The 22,800-nt window shown below is 37.2% G+C and overlaps 1 protein-coding gene across 4 annotated transcripts in view; it reads right to left on the bottom strand.

Annotated features, from left to right (window-relative positions):
* BIRC6 (baculoviral IAP repeat containing 6) overlaps positions 1-22,800 on the bottom strand; it is a 173,386-nt gene that overhangs the window by 104,834 nt on the left and 45,752 nt on the right. For 2 of the 4 annotated variants that reach the window (XM_063390687.1, XM_063390684.1), the window contains 21 exons: positions 22,237-22,368; positions 20,863-20,994; positions 20,432-20,610; positions 19,829-19,959; positions 18,852-19,013; positions 18,611-18,742; positions 18,267-18,364; positions 16,941-17,088; positions 12,879-13,012; positions 11,636-11,782; positions 10,938-11,125; positions 9,973-10,287; positions 9,483-9,582; positions 8,767-8,981; positions 8,388-8,596; positions 7,748-8,094; positions 6,516-6,735; positions 5,459-5,592; positions 2,815-2,952; positions 1,881-2,008; positions 1,330-1,461 (listed from right to left, as the gene is read on the bottom strand). In XM_063390687.1, the coding sequence (XP_063246757.1) occupies positions 1,330-1,461; positions 1,881-2,008; positions 2,815-2,952; positions 5,459-5,592; positions 6,516-6,735; positions 7,748-8,094; positions 8,388-8,596; positions 8,767-8,981; positions 9,483-9,582; positions 9,973-10,287; positions 10,938-11,125; positions 11,636-11,782; positions 12,879-13,012; positions 16,941-17,088; positions 18,267-18,364; positions 18,611-18,742; positions 18,852-19,013; positions 19,829-19,959; positions 20,432-20,610; positions 20,863-20,994; positions 22,237-22,368 (3,521 nt within the window). The remainder of the gene's footprint in view (positions 1-1,329; positions 1,462-1,880; positions 2,009-2,814; positions 2,953-5,458; positions 5,593-6,515; positions 6,736-7,747; positions 8,095-8,387; positions 8,597-8,766; positions 8,982-9,482; positions 9,583-9,972; positions 10,288-10,937; positions 11,126-11,635; positions 11,783-12,878; positions 13,013-16,940; positions 17,089-18,266; positions 18,365-18,610; positions 18,743-18,851; positions 19,014-19,828; positions 19,960-20,431; positions 20,611-20,862; positions 20,995-22,236; positions 22,369-22,800) is intronic. The other 2 variants (XM_063390688.1, XM_063390686.1) reach the window with 2 other exon arrangements.

Genomic DNA, 22,800 nt, shown 5'->3' on the forward strand with positions numbered 1-22,800 from the left:
CATTCATTTGGCAGCTCAGCTAATTGTATCAACTACACTAGCAGTCATTAGATAATACAAATGCCTCTTATAATCTCACTTAAGCAGTAGCTACTGAAGTAGACCAAAGAAAGAGCTATTTACTAAGACAAAGGTTTCACTTTCTCCTAAATACAGTGCATGTTTTACACTACTCACAGCTTGTCATAACTAAAAAGTGATTAGTAGGCAAAATAGCAAAACCCACAAAAAATGCAACTATCAAGGGTACAGTAACACCTTAACTACAAGTTAAGAAACTGCAAGAGGAAAGATCTTTAGTTCAACATGGTTTTTTTGTGCAACATGGCTACTATAAAGTGAAACTTAAAACAGCTGGACAGCACAGTTCAGCCAGTAACTCATTTAAAGATGTCTCAAAGTGCCCCCAGTGGAGCAGCCCCCTTGGTATAACCTGCTGGAATAAAGCAGAAGATAGTGCAGGAAAGAACAGCTCATGACAAGTACAGTTAGTGAAAACTTAGGAGTTTATTTTTATGCTAGTGATTATTTTTTCCATAATTACTAGAAGTTTTAAGATTTCCTTTTAGATTGCCTGTAAGATCCAACATCATGCAGTTTCCTTCCACAGATCTATTTTCAGGCATCCTAACAGACATGAGCACCTCTTGAACTAGGGAGTAAATATTTCAAGAGACATGTCAAGTTTGACAGCTAGAAAGATCTACACATTTTTTGTGTTCCCTGCAAAGTCTATGCTGTCATCACCTGAAATTTCAGCATCTCCTCTCATAACCAAAACAATTATTTAACTACATCATCAACTCTCAGTATCTGGGGCTTATTGCAAGATGCCACAACTGAAGGGGTGGGTACCTTCAGGGAGCTAAGGAGCTTACCTTACAACAAACTTCAAACATAATTCTCAAAAGTCATAGTTATTAGTTCAAGAAGACAGACATTGGCATGATTATTTTCTGATTACTCAACCAAGAAAGCATCTAGAAGAGCACCATGCAAAAAAAGCTAGCCATATAAAATACTACTTTATCTTTCTATTGATGTATGTAATCCAAAGTTTAATGACATGACTGGCATTCCCAAAGCTACAAGTTTATTAGTAATTTTGGCCATGGCTACCTGAAAGAATCCTGTAGAACAATAAATTGTTTTTCACAGAGCAATGTATTTCCATATGGCTGTTTTTTTTCAGTATTAGAATATACTTGATAGCAGCCACGATGAACCGACTTTTTATAGTAAAGTCGGAGTAGGACAAAAATGACTTTGCAGGAACAGGTCTTTTCACACAAAGGACAAGAAGTCAGTTACAGTTTCAGAGCATCATACCTTTGAAGTAGCCTGCTTTAGTTTTGCCTGTTCTACTAAAAGTTTGTATGATGATCCTTTGTTGCTTTGTATTTTCTCTTTTTCCATCTGTTCCACCAAAGCCTTCTGTTTTGCTTTTAATAAGTTAAGTTGCTAAAAGAAAATGTTAATAGGAATAAATGAAAATTTAAAGCAATAAGATGTTAAAAGGATCAGTATGTTCACATGATAGCAATCTTCAGTTCAAACTGTAACAAGCTTTTAAAATACTTTTAAATCACAGCTTAGGTGCTTGCACTCCAGTGTACTCAGATTTATGTAGAAAGTACATTATATTTATTGTCCAATTGAGTACCACAATAAACTCCAACATTTGTTTCTCCAGCAGATCCCTTGCCCCATGGTTTTAGATGAATGTCAAAGAAGTTAGGCAGCCTTTAGCTACAGAATCAGACCTATGCAAAAGCAAGGCTGAATGAGTCCCAATGCCAAAGCTGTTGTTTCAAGAAATGAGATACCCTATAAACAAGACATATTTCTGTGAAAATAGCCACTACCATGCAGGAAGTCACCTGTTTATGATGCACAAGCTGTTTTCTGATCTTTCGGGAATACAGTCTATCCAGGCTACTGTTGCCTTTAGTAGATCTGCTCAGACTCTGAGTGTGAAGGCTATTATTTATAAAACTCCACTGATTTCCTAATGGAAATAAAAAAATAATCCACCTTATTAAACCTCATTTAACTCTAGAGAAAAGCCTCTATGTTACAACAGTTAGCATCTCCATACACTAAGCACTAAAGAAACACGCTAAATCTAACTCTTGGCATTATTCAACTATCCCCACACACAGTAGTATTTCTGTGTGATTTTAAAATGCAGTGGTACCATCTTTTTTTCATTATTCTTAGAATATATAAGCAGGCAAGCAACTCTGTCCTAAGTAAAAATATATGAACAGCTTTATAACATAAAAGTTTTCTTCTACTTTTTTAGAAAAGGTATTAAAACTATAGCTAATCAAAATAATAATAACAATGATAATAATGATAATAACAATAATAGTAACAATGTATGTTACATATTATTATGATTATTCTGACTACTACTATTATGAAATAAATGAAAACCAGACAAAACCCACATTTAAAACTAGTAGATGCAAATACCAAAACATTTATGAAGTCACACTGCCCACCCTTTCTCACAATACAAAGTGTCTCAACATGGTGCACTCTCAATTGTAAAGTCCCAGTCACAGGGTAATACACAGACATTTTACAAACTAAAATCAATCCTGCATTTTTCACTTGAAAAAATGAAAGAGATCATATTTATAAGGAGATGGGGACGTAAATATGCAGACAAGAATGAAAATAAAAAGACCACAACATGTGTTTTTAAAATCTCTTTTTTTCAAGTGAATAGTAAATGCATTTTAGGTATTTGAAGAGCTCCCACAGCAATACCCATAGAATCAAGTTCTGATAATAAATGTGATGTACCTGTCAAAAATCGTTCCCTCTCTTTTCCATTCAGAGGTTTCTTGGCTGTGGCTGCTTCATCTTCAACAGTAGCTACATAATCCAGTAGTCTGGACACCAGCATTACAACCCAACTGATCATGGGAATATCTAAAACTCCTTCAAAATAAACACATTTCAGTGCCTTAATAAATTTCTGAAGACATAACCAACATCACACATTTCACTAGGCCAAAGACTCCACTCCCCTCTTTTTGTTTTTTTAAAAGGAGAGTTAGAGTCTGAGCACTCATAAATGAGGGAAGAAATCAGTATACAACTTAGATGCAAATGAAAACGTCACAGTTTCCTTAGTCTGATGAAGTCGGAATTCAAAAGCTTCACCTCAAAAAGCTAAAAATTAAGCAGAATTTTTCTTTAAAAGAGTCAGAATTTTTATGTCTAGATTTCCTAAATACCAAATGCATAGTGACAGCTGCTTGCATTAAAGCACATGAAGTTGGTGTCTCAAATTCCACAGTATGCAATTCCTCCATCAAGCAGGACTCCAATAAGATAGTTACAACCATGCATACTGATACCCCTACCTTTACTTCTTCATTAGTGTATTTTCTATCAGGTAGCTATAATTTCATGTAGCTATCTGAGTAAGTGGCAGGAAAGCCAAGAGTGATTTCAGAAGAGGTGAACCACGCTGGTGGCACTAATGACTGGCTCATGTTTATTTCATTCTCACAGTTTAAATGCCCTGTTTTTGTACAGGCAGAAAGGAAAAACCTATCTTGCGCATCATGCGAGAAAAATCTTTGTGCATGCGGAAATCTAAACGAACAGTTCCAAAGTTCATCACTGCTCAACAAAACCAGAAACCTGCAAATAATGACCACTTAATTACAGTCATTATGCAAATGGCATAACGCTACCATGTCAATTAGAGCTTACACCCACATGTTGATATCAGTGCACTGTGCTGAGCCACATTTAACTACACTGTGCTTTTCATGCATTGACCTCAAAAGAGCGGTAATTAATTCAAAATATTATTAAATGCAGATCAAATAAGAAAACTAAGGCACAGAAACAATCCATTCAAAATTACATGTAGCTGCTGGCATCCAAGAGTAGGATGAAGCCTGCCTTGTTAACTGCAGTTTCCTGAGCACACTGACAGAAAGCAGCCCATCCCATGCAGGCAGAGGAAGGACCCAAACAGATCCATAACAGGATCTGGACTGGAACCACAGACTAAATTGCAAGAACAGAAATGAGAAGCGCTGGTGACCGCTACACACCTTTTTGGCTGACAGAATAAAAAGAAAGGATCCTGCTGCAGAGTGAAGTACATACCTTTTCATTCTTCTGTTAAAACAAGACCATTATATCTCCTTTTATCTCTCTCTCAAAAAAAAAAATCAAAATTCTCAGCTTCTCTCCCTCCCTCCAAGTGTCTTCTGCTTATTGCTTTTTCCTCTTCCAGCCTCAAAGTTTACAGCTTCTCTCCACCCATAACACTCACCTCTTGCTCTGATTTTCCTTTGCTTTTTCACTTTTTCCCCAGTAAGTTTGCACCCCTCTGACCCTGATTTATGTGTGATAGTTGTCAAACAGGAATTTCTTCTGCCATACCTGATGCTTCCACCACACATAATATTGCCCTAGTACTCACCTGTACTGTCCAGGAGGAAGGAAGCTGGAAGACCAGCAAATAAAGTTCTGAAGTATCAGTTACTTCTGCTTCCTAAAGTCCTCCATGAGGACAACTAGTAAGGCAAGAGCTATGAAAGGAATTGGAAGCTGTGGGGAGAGTGCAAACAGAGGTAGAGGAGATGTAAGCTTGGGTTTGCCTCAAACTAGTTAGAGACTATAGCAGGATATGGTCCCAATAGAGAAAGCACATGGTAGATCAGTGGGAAGCAATAGGACAGCTTCTGACACCAGCTGTAGGTCTGTTAACATCAGGACACAAGGGAAAACTAAGGACAGAGTCTCAGCTGGCCCTTTACAGACCTCACAAGGCTAAGAACTTTAAACAACTTCTCTTCTATGATGCTTTGCTATCTGTACATAACAAATGAAGTAGCCTAGAGTGTGATGTTTTCAAAACTAAGAACTTGGGTCAACCTTGGGGTAGTTAAGAGAACACTCAAAGAAAATCAAGTTTGCAGAATATAATTTCAGTAAATTTTTAGGATCAAAAAAATGTAATATCCTTGTAATTACAAAAAGCCCCACAAGATCAAACTCTGTGTATTTTGCAGACACCATGCAGATTCATGTAACAAACTTGTCCTCATATCTCCTTCACCTCAAAATCTTGAAACTTAGAAAGGATCTCATGAGCAAAAAGGTGCATTTCTTTCCACATTAAATTCCAAAGTCAATCACTAGAGCTGTCTATACACTGACTGTTCCCCCCACTCTGCCAAAGCCTCCTAGCTGAATTATAAACAAATAGATTTTGCTCAGGTTTTAATGGGGTGGGGGAAGGAATCTCTTTTAGCACCTAAAGAGGAAGAAGATTCATCATATTTTAAAAGACAACTGTGTTTTAGAAATATAGTAAACAAGCAACTTCTTCTTTTAATACACCAAAAATTGTGAGTTAGTCTCTCAGTTTTCTAGTTTATAATGAATATGAAAAGAATCTCCCAAATTAGAAGGCTACCTTCAGTTCTTCTGTGCACAGGTAAATGAGGTTGCAGTGGTGACAGCAGGTTATCCAGGAGATTAAGTAAACTTTCTAAAACACCACTGTTGCTAAGCGATCTTTGGCCAATGCAAGAAAGCAACATGAAGACCCTAAAAATAAAATTTACATATTTAAGATTTTATTTCTTTTTCAGAATCAGTAATATCTTGCAATACCCCTTACATAACAATATTGTCCTAGGCTTTCATCTGAGACACAGCCAGGTTGCTACACAAAGCAGCACTGTGGCCCAGCAAGTACACTGGATTTCACATTCTATCATTGTTAAGGCTAATGCAACATTTTAGGGTGAACATCTCTTTCACCCTCAAGAGGTCAGTAGAGTCTTCCACATCTGAAACAAGATCTCATCCATTTTATTTCATATTACATATTACTGATAGCAGGGAAAGAGAATTAAATTGATGGATTCTTACATCCTTGAATTAATGAATTTTAAAAAGATATAAAAATATAGCTGTTGCTATTCAAAGAAGGCAGAAAGCCACTAAGCAGCAAGTATTCTTGATTAAAATAAAATGCTAACATCTAGAATATCAAAGACCTCAACCAATAACCTGAAATAATCAATACATCTAACATTCAGTGCTCAATTCTACTCGTCCCTGCTCTTAGTGCAGTCTTCTGCAGTGAATGCTAATATTGTACCTTCCAGTCTCAATCCCACCTGCAAATATTGGAGGAAAGCAGCTCTGTGATGAGGCTACATTTAAGCCTGATAAAGCAGAAGGCCATTTTTGATACTGGGGAACACTTCTGCTAGCTATGTGAAGATCTCCAAGTAAGAAAAAATAGCAAATTTTTGTGATGTAAGAATCAAATAGGTACAATAAATAACTGCAATTGGACATTTATCATCTGCAGTACTTTTTTGGGTCTGATTTCTTAAATCAATGAAAACCACAGCTAAATATCCTTCAGTCCCATTTTGTCAACTCCAATGCTAAGTTATGAAAAATGGAATTACTTCACTGATCCACAGTTAATGCATCAATATAGATTTATACCTTACCTGTCTTGTGGAAATATGAGAAGTTGTTCAGAATTGTATAACTCCTGCAGTACGTTTGAGAGGAACTGGCCCCACCACCTTTCACCTCCACAGAGCTGAACAAGCAGAAGGCCAGTATGCAGTCGTATCTTGGGGGTGCCACTGATACACAGGTGTTTAAATAACTCTTCACAAGCCTGAGCATGGAAAGTACTCTGCAGAACCACAGGAACTGAGTGCCCTTTGGAGAAAAGAGAACGCCTCTGTTTAAAGAGACAGTCACTTCAAAATGTAGGAAAAAGTTTGCAGTAAATTTTTTAAACTATTACTATTGGAATAATTGGCACAGGAGTAAAGGAGGTGGTGACATATGAAGAGATGGTGATTTGCAGACCAGGCCATATGGTCAAAACCAAATCAATACTACGTCAGTGCAAATATCCCCACAGAACCTACACAAAGCAAAAACCAAACCAAATCACACTTTAGAATAAACTGGCACAGAAAATCACACGACAACCTATCAATAGAACAATGTTCTGGGTTGGGTTTTTTTTTTTTAATATACTACCAACTCCTACTCAGATTTTTCACCTTCCATTTTCCAAGACATCTTTCAAAGGCAAGCTTAGGAAATAAAAATCTTTACTGGATATCAAAAAATCATGAACTAACGAGAAATACTGGTTTTATGAGTTCACTACCACCATGATGCTCAAGGCAATTTCTGCTTCCTTGGCCTGCTTCTAACAGCCCAATCCACTCTCAGCATTGCACAGGCCTCAAAGCTCACAGATCCTTTCACAAGGTGATTCTGCTGGTGAAAACCACATGACTATTCTGCCTGGGCAGTTTTTAGTTACTTCGGCAAACCGGATCATCCCACAGAAGGATCATATGAGTATCTGAACAAAGGAATATGCAAAAGTGAAAAGGACCTCGTCACCTTCTTCAATCCTTTTCAGGAAGTGGTTAGGCCAGCTTGGTGCCAGCAGTAACACTTTACAATGCATGCAATCAGCTACTAAATTCACAGTAGATGTGGCTTGGAGCAGACTGGTCTAGTGAAGGGTGTCACTCTCCATGGCGGGGTGTTGGAAGTAGATGATCTTTAAGATCTCTTGAAACTCAAAAACCATTCTGCATTTCTATGATTCCACAACTAAACGTAGTTTAAAGGCCTTATAATAGAAATACTTGGAAATTGTTTCTACGAACATGACAAAAGAATCAAAACCTCAAAAAATACTGACCATTGGATGAATGTAGCAAACTGAGCAAAGTATCCAGTAAGTATCTAATGATGGTGCGTAACTGTTCTGTGGATGACATCTGAATCAACTCTTTTGGATCAGATTGCTCCTTCAGCATTTTCCTGCTTGCACCTAAAGCTACTTTCAGTCTCTGAACAGCATGGTGGGCCAAGTTGAGTTGAAGCTGCAGCTGAATGCAGTCCTGGTAGGCAGAAAATACTCTGCTGTCTTCTTCTACTGCCTTGTCTGGCTTTCTCAAAAAGTACTGGGCATTGTTAGCACTATTGAGTGGTGGCAGGTCAATACTCTGCAGAAGGATTTCTAACCGGTGACAGGCCAAATTGTACCTAAAGGGAAATATTCAAAAAACACAGTTCAATAAACATTAGCAAACAGCAAAACATTTGACAATCACCTTGCCAGAAGACAACTTCTGGTCCATTGTGAATGTATAGCTGAAACAGATACGGAAAAAAAATGGTGTAGTCTTCATTACTGCTATAAAGATATTCACAACAACTCTGTAACAGCAGAGTATTTTTTGTCTGAAGAATACAATGGGAAGGAAAAAAATCTGTAACATTATCCCAGTGGTTTACATTAACATAATTAGCAAATACACCTTTTATTTTTTGCTAACCTGCACTGAATGTCTTCTTGCAATGCAACCATCATCGCCAAATGTTGATCAATTTCTGGCTGATTTGCTGCTTCTCCTTCTCCTCTGAGAGGATCATGCATAAGTTTCAGCTCATTTTCAAAGGGTAGGATATAGGTATGGCCATAATAAAATCCTAATGGGATTTTTGCTCTGGCATTTGTGCTACCATATCGACCAATAACAGTGATCTGAAAGAAAATCCAACTACATTGTAACACAATTGCATCAAAACAGGGAAAAAACCCACCAAGTCAAAATTACATTAAAAAATTTATAGTCAACAAAAGTTTGGTCTCAAGAGAGCTTAAGTGAAAGTTTATGTACTAACAACCATCAAGAACCTAGGAGATCCTTTTACCTTCATAAACCGGCAAACTGGGGGTGGCAGCAAATCATGTAAAATAAGTGAATGTGTGCTGATGTCAGTAGCCACTACCAGTCGCCTTCCATCCACTTCTTCTCCTAAAGTCCAAATGTCAATGGACAAAGAAGCCAAATCTCCACAAGTGGGAATCAACACATCTGTCAGTAATATAGGTCTTCCAAAATCCAGGGTCACAAATCTTCTTGCTCCTAGGTGAGAAAAACACAGGACTGCCTGAAAGACAAGTGTGTGCTAGCCAGCAAGACATGTTACTTCTCAAACAATAAAGCCATTGCTTATGTATTGTTTAAAACGTATATAAAGGTTTATGCATTGCTTAAAAGGTGTATTTGTATACTTGAGGCTAAAAATAGCTGTACAATCCCAGAAACACTCACTACAGCTTGAACACTTTGAGAAAAAAATTTTGGCATCAACTTAAATGGAGCTGTTTTGCTTTTTACGCATTATTTTTGAACAGGTGCTCTGTTCAGAGACCCAACATATTCCCCAAGTCTCCAGGATTTTTCAACTATCCCCAAGTGCTAGGTCTTAAACTCAAAAATATGACAGAATGCAAACTGAGAAATATCTTTACTCTGGAAAACTAAGAGAGATTGTACCTAAGCAACTTATTTAAAGGCCCCAGAAAATATTCCACTTCTTACTAGAACATATGTCAAAACTGTTATTAGGAATTGTGGTTTTACCTGAGTGCATTCGCTCTATAATAATTGACTGATGAGGTGGAGGTTGAAGAAAATGTGAAGCATGAGATATTGCAAGAGCAAGGCCAGATCCAAGTGGATTCTGAGGAGTGGAAAAACATCAGTAAAATTAAGTGATTAGAATCTATGCATTTATTGTGAACCACTAAAGATGTACCATTTTGACAACACCTCACTACACCTAGATTTGAGCATCAAAATATATTAACTACTCAGTTCAAAGGATCAATAACTCCTTACACAGTTAAGCTAGCTCCCATAAAGAGAAACCATATGAGGTACTCTAACTATAGCACTGTAGCACACACTATCTTGCTTTCCTAAGTTCTCTTCATATGGTATAAATTTAGTGATATAGTTTTCACATCTCACCCAAATAAATATATATTTACAAGCACTCAAGTACAAATTAAGACCCCGGTAATGCTTACAGCATCTTGTTTCTCTAAGAAAACTACAAGAAAATAATTACCGTTCTAGACTTGCTTGTATTTTTGTTATGTGCTGCAAGGTTAACTGTTGGGGGGTCAATGACCGAACCAGGAAAAAGCTGAGCAAGCTCTGCATTAATAACAGCAGAAACTGCTTCATTAGGTGGAGTCAAAGGTGGAGTCATGAAGAGAGGAGTTGTTTTTGGGGTGGGTGGAATGACATCTGAAGGATGAATGAAGAACCCTGGAGCTGCTACTGTGTTAGAAGGCACAGAGTTGTGAACAGGACCAACTGCTGACGCTGCTGCTGCTGCTGCTGCTGTTGTCTGATGCAGTTTTGCTTCCAGCTTCGCCTTCTGTGGAAAAGATGAATGCAGTGTATGTAGCACATAATGCCTCTTGTGAACAGGGGAGTAGCACTGAGCCACAAGCTCAACTTTGACTATACAATTGATTTAACAAACCTAATATACCTTTAACACAGCCAAGTTGGATGACCAACTATAAGCTGAAAAATTAAACTATTAAACTATTTAATTTGACTCACAAGCTGAGGAACATGAGTAATTAGATGGAATAATCAAAAAAAATAATAAAAACCCTACCACTGAACAGCAAAGCAGAGTCAACACAGCCAAGCATTGGCCAACTAACAATGGCCTGGCTAACTAACAATGGCTTCATGACTGGCACTTCCCTGTGTCAGCAACTGTGCTTTTCATTTTGGAATGCTTTTCCAATTTCAGACTGATACACTTACTTAAGAAAACTTAGTTTTTATTACAAACTCCCAACCCACTCTTAAAATACACAAAAAACTATGTCTGAAAGACCAAAACAGCATGGGAGACACTCCCAGCACTTTGCTTAAGAAGAACAAACCAGAGTGCTGAGCAGTTCCTTCCTCAAATACACTATGGAAAAAAAAAAGGCAACTACTCTGCAACTACTTTCTCAGCTTTCAAAGTTTAGAGACAGCACTAAAAAGAGCCAAATAGCCTCCAACCTGTTGCTGAAGCTTCAAAAGCTGCTGCTGTTTCTCTTGCAGCACCTGGAGCTGTTGCTCGGCTGAGGCCATTGCATGAGAGAGAGACTGCAAAGCTACCTGGGCTGCTGAACTCAGTGCTGTCGAGGCTTCCCCAACTGTTCCAGAAGAGAGGCCACCAACTGCTGGGGTAACCCCAAAGGTACTCACTGGCATGAAACAAACAAACAAAACAAAACGTGTATGTAGAAATTATAAAACACACCTTTAATTCCTTATTAATTCGTCAGAGTGATGTAAAAACAAGAGAAATATCTTTTTATACAGTTCCTGCTACAAGGTAACATCATCTTGAGTTACGAAGTATATGGTTTATAGGCTATGCACATTGATCATACACATAACACTTGGATTACAGAAAAGCCACCCATTGCTCTAGAAGTCTTCCACCACAAAAGGTTGTAAGGTAAAGATGCAAGCTTGTATGTTATACTCTCCAATAGAAACAAATGGATTCAAATTAGTATTTTTTAAATCCACTTTGTTTGCTAAGATCCAAGAAGTCTAACTTCACATACAGAAATTATTTAAACCACAGACAAAACATTCCAACACTTGCAAAACGACAAGCCATCAGGTTATCAAACAGTGCCATTATGTTCAACTAAAAATGCATTGTGGAACTACGCTAAGTAGAAGAAATGAAAAATTGTATATACCAGTAAACGTACTTGCATCGTCCCTTTCTATTCTAGTTCCATCACTTGTTGAAACACAGGTAAAGTGCAGAGGTTCAACTTCCAGAAGTCCAGTAAGGGAAGTAAAACTACCTTCAGCAGCTGCACAACTACTTATTTTCCCATTTCCTGAAAGAGAAACATGTATCTGCACAGTCAGCCAATGTCTTCTTGATAGTGACATTTCAAGTCATGAAGTGTCAAAAGGGACAACTAAATATAATGCAAATATTGAATTAGTTCCTGTTGTAGAAGAAACAACACTATCACTATTCCTCAATATAAATCGAAGTATATTTTTAAAATGATAATGCTGTCAAATCTGAAGAGAGTATATTAATAAGTCAAACTGTCAACTGTGACAGAAGCTCAGTATAACCTTCTTAATTCCAGAAATAAATTATATATGGGTGCTCTATTCTTGCTATACAGAAAGCAAATTAGCTTGCAAAAATGTATTCCTGTTACCAGAAAGGAAGAGACAGAAACTGTCAGAGCAACTAAGATCATACACGAATTCACTATAAAACCCAGACTATTAATCAATATCCAGACAAATTCACAGAGTTGTACACAGAGAGGAAGGAATAGGAATGAGAAAGACAACAGCATACAAGAGAAGGAAAGGAGTCACTGTGACTGATGAATATGCTGGCTATGAAAAGAATTTCCTGACTGGTAAAAATAATCTAGTTCTTTAGGCCATTGCAGGGCCTGAAGATTCACTTATGAATTAATCTGAGAAGACAGACATAAATATACTTTTCAGGTATTTTAACTCCCCTGAAACAGAAAAAAAAACCTCATTAAACCTTTATATTTAAGTAGAGGAATGCCATATGGCATCTTCGCAACTTAAGAAAAATCCATTTAGGCTTCTCTGTCTATGAGTGTTGCTAGCCTAAGTCAATAGTAACACACCTCAAGGAAGCTACGTGAAAGAAATGACAGATGATTCCTAAATGACTGACCCAGGCAATGAGAGCAGCCTTTCTTTCTAATCTCTACCCTGAGATATTCTACAGGATAAGAAAATAATAAGAGATTCCAGAAGAGGCTTTTTCTCCTTGCCCTAAGGCCACAGGAAATGTAAAAGATACCATCAGCAAGAGAATACCTTGGATTTCAGCTTGGCTGGAAAGTATAAAAATCACATCTCCACAAAAAGAAAACTGTATAATAGAGATTTACCAATTCTATCACAACCACTGCTAATCATACATACCTGATAGAACATCAGACAAATCAATTTCATCTGACTGTACTCCAATGCTGCTGTTGTACACATTTTTACAAGAAGAGCCACATATTTCCAAATCAAACAGAACTGGATCAAAAGGTGAACTGTATAATCCATATCTGCAAATAAGACAAACAGCACCATTCACACAATAAGAACTCATACAAAATTATTTACAGTAAAAGGCCAAGTATTTCACATTCAGGATTTATTATATTCCTAACTATTCTGTTCATTCATTTGGCACAGATTATCATTTACTTATACTTCATTAAAATAATTTCTTACATGGCATTTTCAAACAGTTTATAATGCTAACTAAGTAACTCTTCATTACTAAAGAGTTTTGAGGATGTAATACTGTCCTGGAAACACGACACACAATCACAGTAGGCATGGAAAATAGAACTACAAGCCTTGGAAAGTAGAACTACAATGAGCCACAGCAATACACACACCTGCACATGGTAAATGAGACATGAGTCTGATGTCAGTAAAAACACAGTACTATTTCAAAACAGCAGAAGAAATTCCACCTCAGCTTGTTCTTCCAGCTGAAGTAAGAATTAAAAAAGGTATAGGCATACCAATCAACCCTTGTGATAAATCCCTCAACAGAAGGAAACTTTTAACATTTACTCTGGCAGTGCTGGAGGGGAAAAAAATAGCACCATAATTCAAAGTGGTCTCAAATCAATTAGAGTTTTATAAGATCAGAAAAAGGACACTCCAAAGTTATATCAAAATCAGGAGGTTTTTTTTCGTTTGTGGTTTTGTTTGGAAGTTGTTTTTTTAGTGTTTACCAATACCTATTGGTAACTGAAAAGAGGAAAAGAATGGAAATCAGGCCAAATTACTAAGCCAGAGTAAAAGAATGCATTTGTGTAGGTACAAAAGTGAGAAACATAATACTGCACTTTGGCAAGAGACAGAAGAAATCTGAAATATTTCCACAAACACGCCAGCAGGGACAGTAAATTCTTCCACCTCCTTTTCCCTCTGCCTCTGAGCAGTTTCTCTTTACCAGATGAGGTAAAAACCCTCAACATGCTGAGAAGGCTGGAATGTTTAAGTGTGTTTTTTCATCAAGTAATCAAAAAAGTGTAAATGTCTACATGAATACAACACCAGCAACAAGGTAAAAACAGATTCTAGACTTCTCTGAATATTAAAATGTTTGGCCACACAATACTACGACTGTAATTATCAGAAAATTATGAAAGATCTTACAAAAGGGCAGTAATTGCTACAGATCATCTGAGAATTACAGATCAACCCATTTAACATTACATTTCCCAACCAAGTTACTTACAAGGTGGCAAATTTAAAATAACTTTACACTCAGAACAACACAGGATAGACTTGGTTGCTCTTTACCAGCACGCATTAAGCATGGCCAGTGTGTCCTGCACATCTGACAAGACTGATGTGTTGCTGCCTGACCTTTTTTCATCTGCCAGCCAAGACAACGTGCTCCTGTAAAGGGGCTACTAAAATAACACAAAAGTGTTCAGACAAAATTCAGTGTGGTACCCTCACAGCCTGCTTTGGACATCAGATTTAAGCATTCAATAAAGCATGTCAGCTCAACACTAACACCGATTACTTAGATGTTTTAAAGAGAGTTTGATTTATTAGGTAAGCAGGTCATAAAATGTCAGAATTCTGCAAGAGCATTGTAGAGTAAAATCAGAATTTGAACTCACTGCAGAGGGTTTAATTTGTTGTGTCCAACCCAGATTTATTTCAACAAGCAAAGTGCCTTTTACCTAGGTTCACTGTTTTAAGCTTCATTAGCTATCCTTTTCACAAAAGGATATAGAAGATACATCAACAAAAAAACCAAAGAGCAAATCAAGAATGTCATGTAAAAACATCAATCACCTTATACACCTGTACAGTATTGAACATTATGCAAAATACCTCTCCTGCTTCATTAATCAGAACCCTCAACTGGAATAATGTCTAGAATTTCGTGTATCACAATACAAGGAAGATAAGGACCAAAGAAGCTCAAGGAAATGCTTTCAGAATGACTACAGATCTGAAGAATAGAATGAAGACACAAATACACTCCAAGCATCCAGAACTTGTTTAGAATGAAACAATCTGCTCTCCAGTGCCAATGTGGGCAGGACACAAGCACTAAAAGGCTTTAATTGCAGCAGGAGAGTTTTCAAATTAGATGTGAGCAGGAGACAGTTCAAGTGCTAATGATTATAAATAAACTACGGAATACCTTTCAATATTTAGAATAATTTAATTCCATGACTATGTGAATCTCATACTTTCAAGAACAGGCTGGAGAAATTTTCTCAGATTTGCTACAGACAAAACCAGACAGTTCTTTTATAAGACAGCCGAAAATCCTATCTGAAATCCCCTTTTTTGTTGTTTTCTAACTGCAAATCTTGTAACACACCCTACTGGCCTTATCCTTGCAAGTCTGACTTGATTTATTGCAGCACATGATAGTAAAATGAATATTACTCTCCCATGAATGTGCAGATCTGTTAATTACACATCTGCTTTCAGCTGATTACCAGATGTTAGGCTATTGCACCTGGGACCAATGACAAAGAGGAAAAGCACAACAGTATAAATTCTGCAACACAAATGCACACAAAAAAGACAGAATACAATTCAGGGCAAGGAAAGGGAAAAAGGGGAAAGCTGTGCTGCCTACTAATTTCTCTTTAAAGAAACTGCAAACACAAAAACCAAAACCCAGAAACGACAGTATTCTCTTGATCCATAGGCATATGAAGGAAAGGCCCACAAATTTTGCTTCAATTAGTAAACAAAATCAAGAAATAGCCAGTCTTGCTACAATAGGTAGAGAGCTATTGTATACAAGTTAGGAATTTGCTTCTACTTAAAACTACCTATGGAGTTACAGAGTTAAAAGAGAAAGCAAATTAACTTCCAAGAAGAAAAGCAATAAAACACTGTCTAGAAACATTCAGAAAATCTAAACTTGAAGGGCATCAAGAATGAGCTCACTTCAGAAACCTTCCCTTGCCATGCAGACAGCTGTGCTCAGAAGGTGATCTGAAATGTCACATGTACCCAATTCAAAAGTAGGCAACTGGAAAGGAAGAAAACTTTCTATTTCAGTTTATTTCTATTTTTCTGTTTAAAGAAAGTACTTTGAAGCAATTTATATGAAGGAACAATTCATTTCCCACAGAAAGGTGCCATTCTCACGTCAAGTGTAATTTTCAGACTTTTCTCCTCCATTTGGTTCAGTTCACTTTATTTTTTGAAATTCTCAGTTCTCCCAGATACCATTTCTATTGCTATGGTAAGTCTCCTATCAACTGCAAGAGTTTCAGATTGTGAAATAAGCTAAGTAGAGATGCAGCAGACAGCAGGGGAAGGATTCAAGTGTAACACTCAAGACTAAGTTTTTATGAAGTATTTTGGAATTATAGTTCTTCAAAAACAAAACAAAAATAAAGCGAGATCCTCCCTCCTCTACACTTTCCCTTACTACATTTTTTATTAATTTTTTTTGGTTTTTTTTTAAATTCTTAACTAATCTCCACCACACCTTTTCTACCTTGATCTTGCTTGACTTTGAGGAAAACTCTTCCACCCAAACCACAATTGAAATATCTGTCAACATGTCAACAGCAGTATTTTTCCTTTCCCATAATGCTGCTTTGGAAACTGCTACAAAACTGAATCATCAGAAATTTCCTTTTTGTATCACATTAAATCCAAAGTTGAACGGCCAATCAGTTCAGTATGTAAAAGAAGCAACATCACAGTCCTAAATACATTGATACTTTTAATTTAAAGTAATTTCAAAGAAGAACCTGCATCTCCAGTAAATTATTCCAGGTCCCTACACCTAGAATCCGGCCTTTAGAAGAAATACATTAAATGTGTGGTCAGCCTACTGAAAGACTATGGTTTTGTGAAGCACTGTGCCAAACTGAAACTATTCTTAATTCCCTCTAAGAGTCAAAACAGGACAAGGCATTAGACAGTTCTTAGGTTTGTTTTTTAACAAATGTTTCCAACAACTGCATTTCTTAGTACCTTGTTTGAAGCAACGCTTCCATTGGTGTAAGGCGATCCTGCAGCTGCCGGGACACTGCAGTCAGCAACGATGCACAAGCTGTACTGCAGCCTGCCAGATCTTCATCCTTTACATAGTTCAGCAATACAAAATACCAGTACACAGACCCTGCATTAAAAAAATACATATATTTCAGGTGAAAACATGATATAAGTTTTTCACTGAGAAAGCATGCTTTGAAGGATAATCAATGGGGGTGATTATTATCCAACGGTTACTGAACACAGACTAGGAGATATTCTGCCCCTTCCCCTTTCTTGAGGGACTTCAACTAAGAATCATTCGGAATCATAAGTTTCTACAAGTACTTCCGATTCTCTTATCAACTAACACATAACTGAAGGGAAAAAAGGTTCCCATGGGACAGCTTTGCACACTTTCATTGCTCCTGCTCACAATAATCAAAATGCTCTTGATATATTAAGGTGCTCGGGGTTCCAATCCCATCAGAACCAAACTATACTCCAGAGCCAACTCTTTTCCTCATTTCACCCTCTGGTTGTGGTTTCTGTCTCCTTAATCTGTACTTGCTGGAGGCACTGCTTCCTTGCAAATCAGTTCTGGGAGCACACAACAATGGTTCTGTACAGAAACATGAACTTCCCTCCCTGTGCATTCCCTACCCTCTGTAGGACTGTGTTAAGTGTTTTGACCTGGGTGGTAGTACAAGCCTTTTGGAATGCAAACTAATTTTTCTGCAAGACCCATTGGTAATGCCAAGCTAGCAACAATTCAACAATGTCCTAGTGTGAAAAGCAGGCCTTGCCACCCAAAATACAAGGGTGAAGTCATCTTCCCATTCCATCTGGCACTCCAGATGCTTCAACAAGGTGCTAAGAGACTGTTACACTGCAATATAGATAAGGAAGAAATTTAATTTAGTTAAAATTTCCTTGTAGTGCTGAAGAATCAGAAGTGGATTGCTAGCTAAGACATCATTTCGACAGCCAAGTTTCCTGGCTATCTCCTAATTTTAAAAAATAACAGACCACCCTGACTGTCACTTCTGTCAACAGAATCTGTTGTTGCTAAACACCTTTCAGAATTCTTAGAAAACTTACTTAAGCTCCTCCAAAAATGTCAGCCTTCATGCTCTGGTTTAAGCAAGCTTATTTGCTTAAAATTCCACCAACTGCAAACGTCTGCTTCAAGACCAGACCACTCCAAGGAGCATTTTATACAAACTGAATAATTACCTCATTCTAATTTCACAAGAGAGTCCAACACAATTCAACTAACAACAAATGCACCACGTATGTTTATGACAACAAACACTGCATACGTACCACCTGTGGCAGCAGCAGGCAAAAGAGGCATATTGTCGAGTAAAGCCTTTAGAAGAACTGATCCAAACCCTTGCTGACTCGGGTCACACCTCCCATTGCTACAAAAAAACACAGGCATTTTAACATTGAAGGAAGTAAGAATGAAAGATGAAATCTCCTCCAGAGGATGAAGCTGAAAGACATACCCTAAACACATACTTCATGAACAGAACATCTACCAGATCTTGTTGCTTTATGAATCCAATGTCAAACAGCCACAAACACAACGCTCAGTTCAGAATGCATGCCAATCCCCCAAATATAGAACAAACAAAAATAAATATATACAAATAATTAGCACTGACCTGATGCATAGTGCAAGAAATCGTGCACATTTGTGAGCTATGCTCCGCCCAGCTTCAAAGAAGCAAACACGTATAATGTCAGAGACGCATTTACGTGTTTTAGAAAGCAAACTGTCATTTCCCTCCTTTGAGCTGTGAAAACAAGTTGCATACTTTAGAGAATTATATAAAACAATTTTTTTTTTTACTAAACTGATACTGAGAAATAGCCGTGACAATTTGAACGTAATTCCTCCCTTACCTGCCAGGGCCATTGGAATACACTCCGGCCAACCAACAAAGCGTGTCGAGTACAAGACTCTGAGCATGTTCTGTAGTCAGACTGTCCTCTGTCTTCTTGCAAAGAGTGGTGAGCAGCTTCTCATGGAACTCTGAAAACTGTAACATGGCACACCGTTGAACTCTAGGGAAGAAGGGAAGGAAAGAAAAACAGAATTATCCAATATGGCCATTCTCCAGCTTTGTATCCTAACTCAGCAGCAAAAAAGAGAATCCTGGCTGAAAGTAAAAGCAGTACACAATCATATGCAATACTTTCTGGGCACACATTCCCAATCATCCTATTTTCTGCTCACAGAACTTCTTATATTACATCTAGGAAGCTTCTGTCAACTTTTCCCTTTTAACTCCTCCAGCATCTTCTAAACCTAAGCAAAATTTCACCCTCTACAGAACTCTTATCTACTGTTTGCACATCCCTCTTTGCAGCCTCGTTGACCTCTTTATGCCAGTTACAGTCAGTGCCACCACTGCAGGGTGGCAGCTGGTAATACACTTTAAATACTCTATTACCTGCATCTAGGTCTGCAGTACCAAACCAAGGAGTTCAACACTTCTTTGTTAGCTAAATTTGATTCTAAACTTTTTGACAAATAATGAAATTTCTGCTGTAAGAAACAAGGCAATGTGGAAATAGAAAGGGGAGATGCTTCCTTTAAAAAAATTATCTATTTTACCAAGGAAACTTATTTACATTTGCTTTTTGAAGTCAGGCAAAAAAACTCACTCAACATTTAATTTCATGCATGGTGTTATTCTACCACAACTTTCACAGCAGTACCCCCTTAGTTGCAGTTTACAGGATTTTCCATATAAAACAAGCTTATGAAACAACAACTTGAAACTGTACCTTGACCTGAGCTATTTCGAGAACTAAGCTTTTTATGAGAAGTGCAACTAAAGCTAGTATTTCTTCAGAATTAAGAAACACCTACTAACCTTTCCTTTGAAATTGAAGTTTTTTTAAATCTTCGAATTGTTACAGAGACTTCTTGAAGTAAGTCACAGCCTCGCAGATTATCTGATTTTCTTGAAGAAGTACTGGCTTCAATTTTGCTAGATGGCTTTTCCTTATATTTTTGGAAAAAATAACATTCATAAATCACATTGGTTCTGATTTACTTTTATATCTTGTTCGATGAAATGCAAGCAGTTTGCTAAAAATCTCTCAGTTTGAGCATTGTACCAAAATAAATTATTTTTATTCACTAATTGCTTTAATATAGAACAATACACATGCACACACACATCTTCACAGGACGGTAAGACCTATCAACGACTGAAAATACTCAAGGAAACAGAATTCTCAAAAACAAGTGTTCAGATTGTGAAAGTGGCAGAAGAGACCTTTTCAATTAAATCTGCACAAAAGAAACTGAGAAATCTTGAACTCTAATTCTTGAAGGTGTCAACACAGTGTCATCTCTTTAGAAAGTAGTTTTTAATGGATCTTAATTCTGCTAACAGCTGCTTCATTTTCAGATGACATGAATCATACCAAGTCTACACCTCACACACGAATCTTCCTTGGCTATTCATTACCTTGCCTGCTGCAACTTTTGCCAGCAATGAAGCAAGTGAATGGCCCTTGTTGGTCTGAGGTTTTAGAGGAGGTATTCTAACCACCGGTCTAATGCCACCATTGCAGATTTCTTCTGTTCCTCTGTCATTTACTGCTTTGACATGAATTAAAAATGAACGATACTTTCCACCAGCCATGCCTAAAAGTGGGGAAGAAAAAGGGAGGGGGGAGAATTTGTACAATTTAAACAGACTGCAAGTTGTAAACAGAACAGATCAACTATGTTAATTACAGTAGTTTATCATCCATTTGAAACAGCAACTCACTATGGTGTTATACAGCAAAACTTGTCAATGTAGAAATAAATAACATACCTATGTCTGACTACAGAAGTGTGAGATGCACTTCAGTCACACAGGTTTCATGCAAATAGCATAATCAACTGGTTTACCTTTAACAAGCTTTGGACTTGTTAGTGTCAACATTCCAGCATGTCCTGATAGATCAAGTCCAGTAGCCAGCCATACTGGACCACAAAGTATATCTTCCTTGTGCTCCTCCAGAAATGGACACAGTCTAAGACCTTACAAAAACATGAGTAATATGGATCTGAATTAGTCATGATTAAGTCACAAAATCTGATCATTTGCATGGATTAAAAATGCACCATGTCAAACAATGATCACTAAATACATACAACTTTACATAAAAATTGAATTTCACTTTTAGACATTTTCCAGTGAAATTAATTAGGTATATGACAGTTTTAAAATCATTTTCAGTTAATTATATGAATTAAAATATATGTTGACTGGCTTATAAAAGCCACAAAATACACAACTGATGAAATAAAGAATCAATATATACAGAGCCACAATCCTTACTGGGTTTTTACTGAAGCAGGACAAGACTGTTTAAAAACAAAACAAAACAAATAATAAATTTAAAACAAGGATGCCTTTGTTTCTTCTATGGGATATACAAATTACTGGAATCATTGTCACTCATCTGCTGTTCCTTTCTCAGTATGAAACACCTTCTTTCAGCACCTTTATCACCCCATTGATCCCTCCCCTCATCCTTTGTAACCCCTCCTCTTCTGGAGTCATAGACTCACAGAAAGGTTTGGGTTGGAAAGGACCTTGACAGTCATGCTCTAGATAAGCCTGATTACATGAGAGAAAAGAAGGTGCAAAGTAAGACTCTTGAAAGGACCAGGAGGAAGAACCATTGCTCTAGAACTGAGTCACTCCAACTGTCAAACTTTAATCTGCAGCTCTCCTCACTCAGACCCACTCACTGCCCTTCACAGCCTAAGACATGTTGTGGAAGAGTGCTAGTTAACAAAAAAATTATAAAAACAGGCACAGTCAGTGTGATGTGGCCTAGCTATGAATTCTTTAAGTTCTGTTCCTTATTTTCTTGGTTTACTGCAGCAATCTCTACAAAACCAGGTATGCAAAGCCAAATTATATTAAAACTAACCAAAGAAACAAAGTAAAATACTGCTGAAACAGGCCAGCAACTTAAGTTAGAAAGATACCATATCAATCTACTTGATTTCTAAATTCAAATAAACATTAATCTGCTTGTAAACAAGCACCAAACCTCTCTAGTAGTTTGGGACATTTCTGGTCTGTTTGTGTTAAACTTTCAACTCACACAGCACATAGACCAGAAAGAAAAACAACTTTGAAGACAGTCGAGAAAATAGTCTATTTTAATGTCTGAGAAATTTTTGCAGAGGAATTCAAATCTACCATTAAAAGAAGAAAAAAGCAAGGTCCTATTTTAACTGAAGTAAAACAAGATCAATAAAACTTACATTGTGGTTCCTCTACATCCATATACTGCATTTCTTCACTGAATTCCACCAGTCCTGGTTTTCCATTTCTCTCCATTTCAATATTATGAGCTGGAGATAAAGGAAATGTGATCTGTCTATCTACTGCTGCTTCTGGAAATAAAAATATTAGCATGATTTCAAAGGCACAGGAAAAACAACAGTGGTAGTTTTCATAGCAAAATTATCAACTTTCTGCCCACAGCAATATTTCTAATACAAACCCACAAGTATACAAAGACATGTTTTTCATATGGATTGAAGGTGCAGTAAATAGTTAAAAATAGTATTTCTGAATGACCTGTGAAGAGCCTGTTTTAATACTGCCCAAATTCTTTTCCCCTAATAATCAACTGCAGATTACTCCTAAGCAATTAGATTCCGGTACTAAAATTCTGATAATTTAAACTTAATATAACTGGATTGCTCCTGCTGCACATCAAACATTATTTTGGTAATACTTAAACACAGGCCTTTTTCCAATTAAATGGATCACATGAATGATAGGTGAAGATGACATGCAAGCAAATTAACAAGAAGCATATA

Source organism: Prinia subflava, chromosome 2 (genome assembly GCF_021018805.1).
Source record: "Prinia subflava isolate CZ2003 ecotype Zambia chromosome 2, Cam_Psub_1.2, whole genome shotgun sequence".
Classification (NCBI taxonomy): Eukaryota; Metazoa; Chordata; class Aves; order Passeriformes; family Cisticolidae; genus Prinia; species Prinia subflava.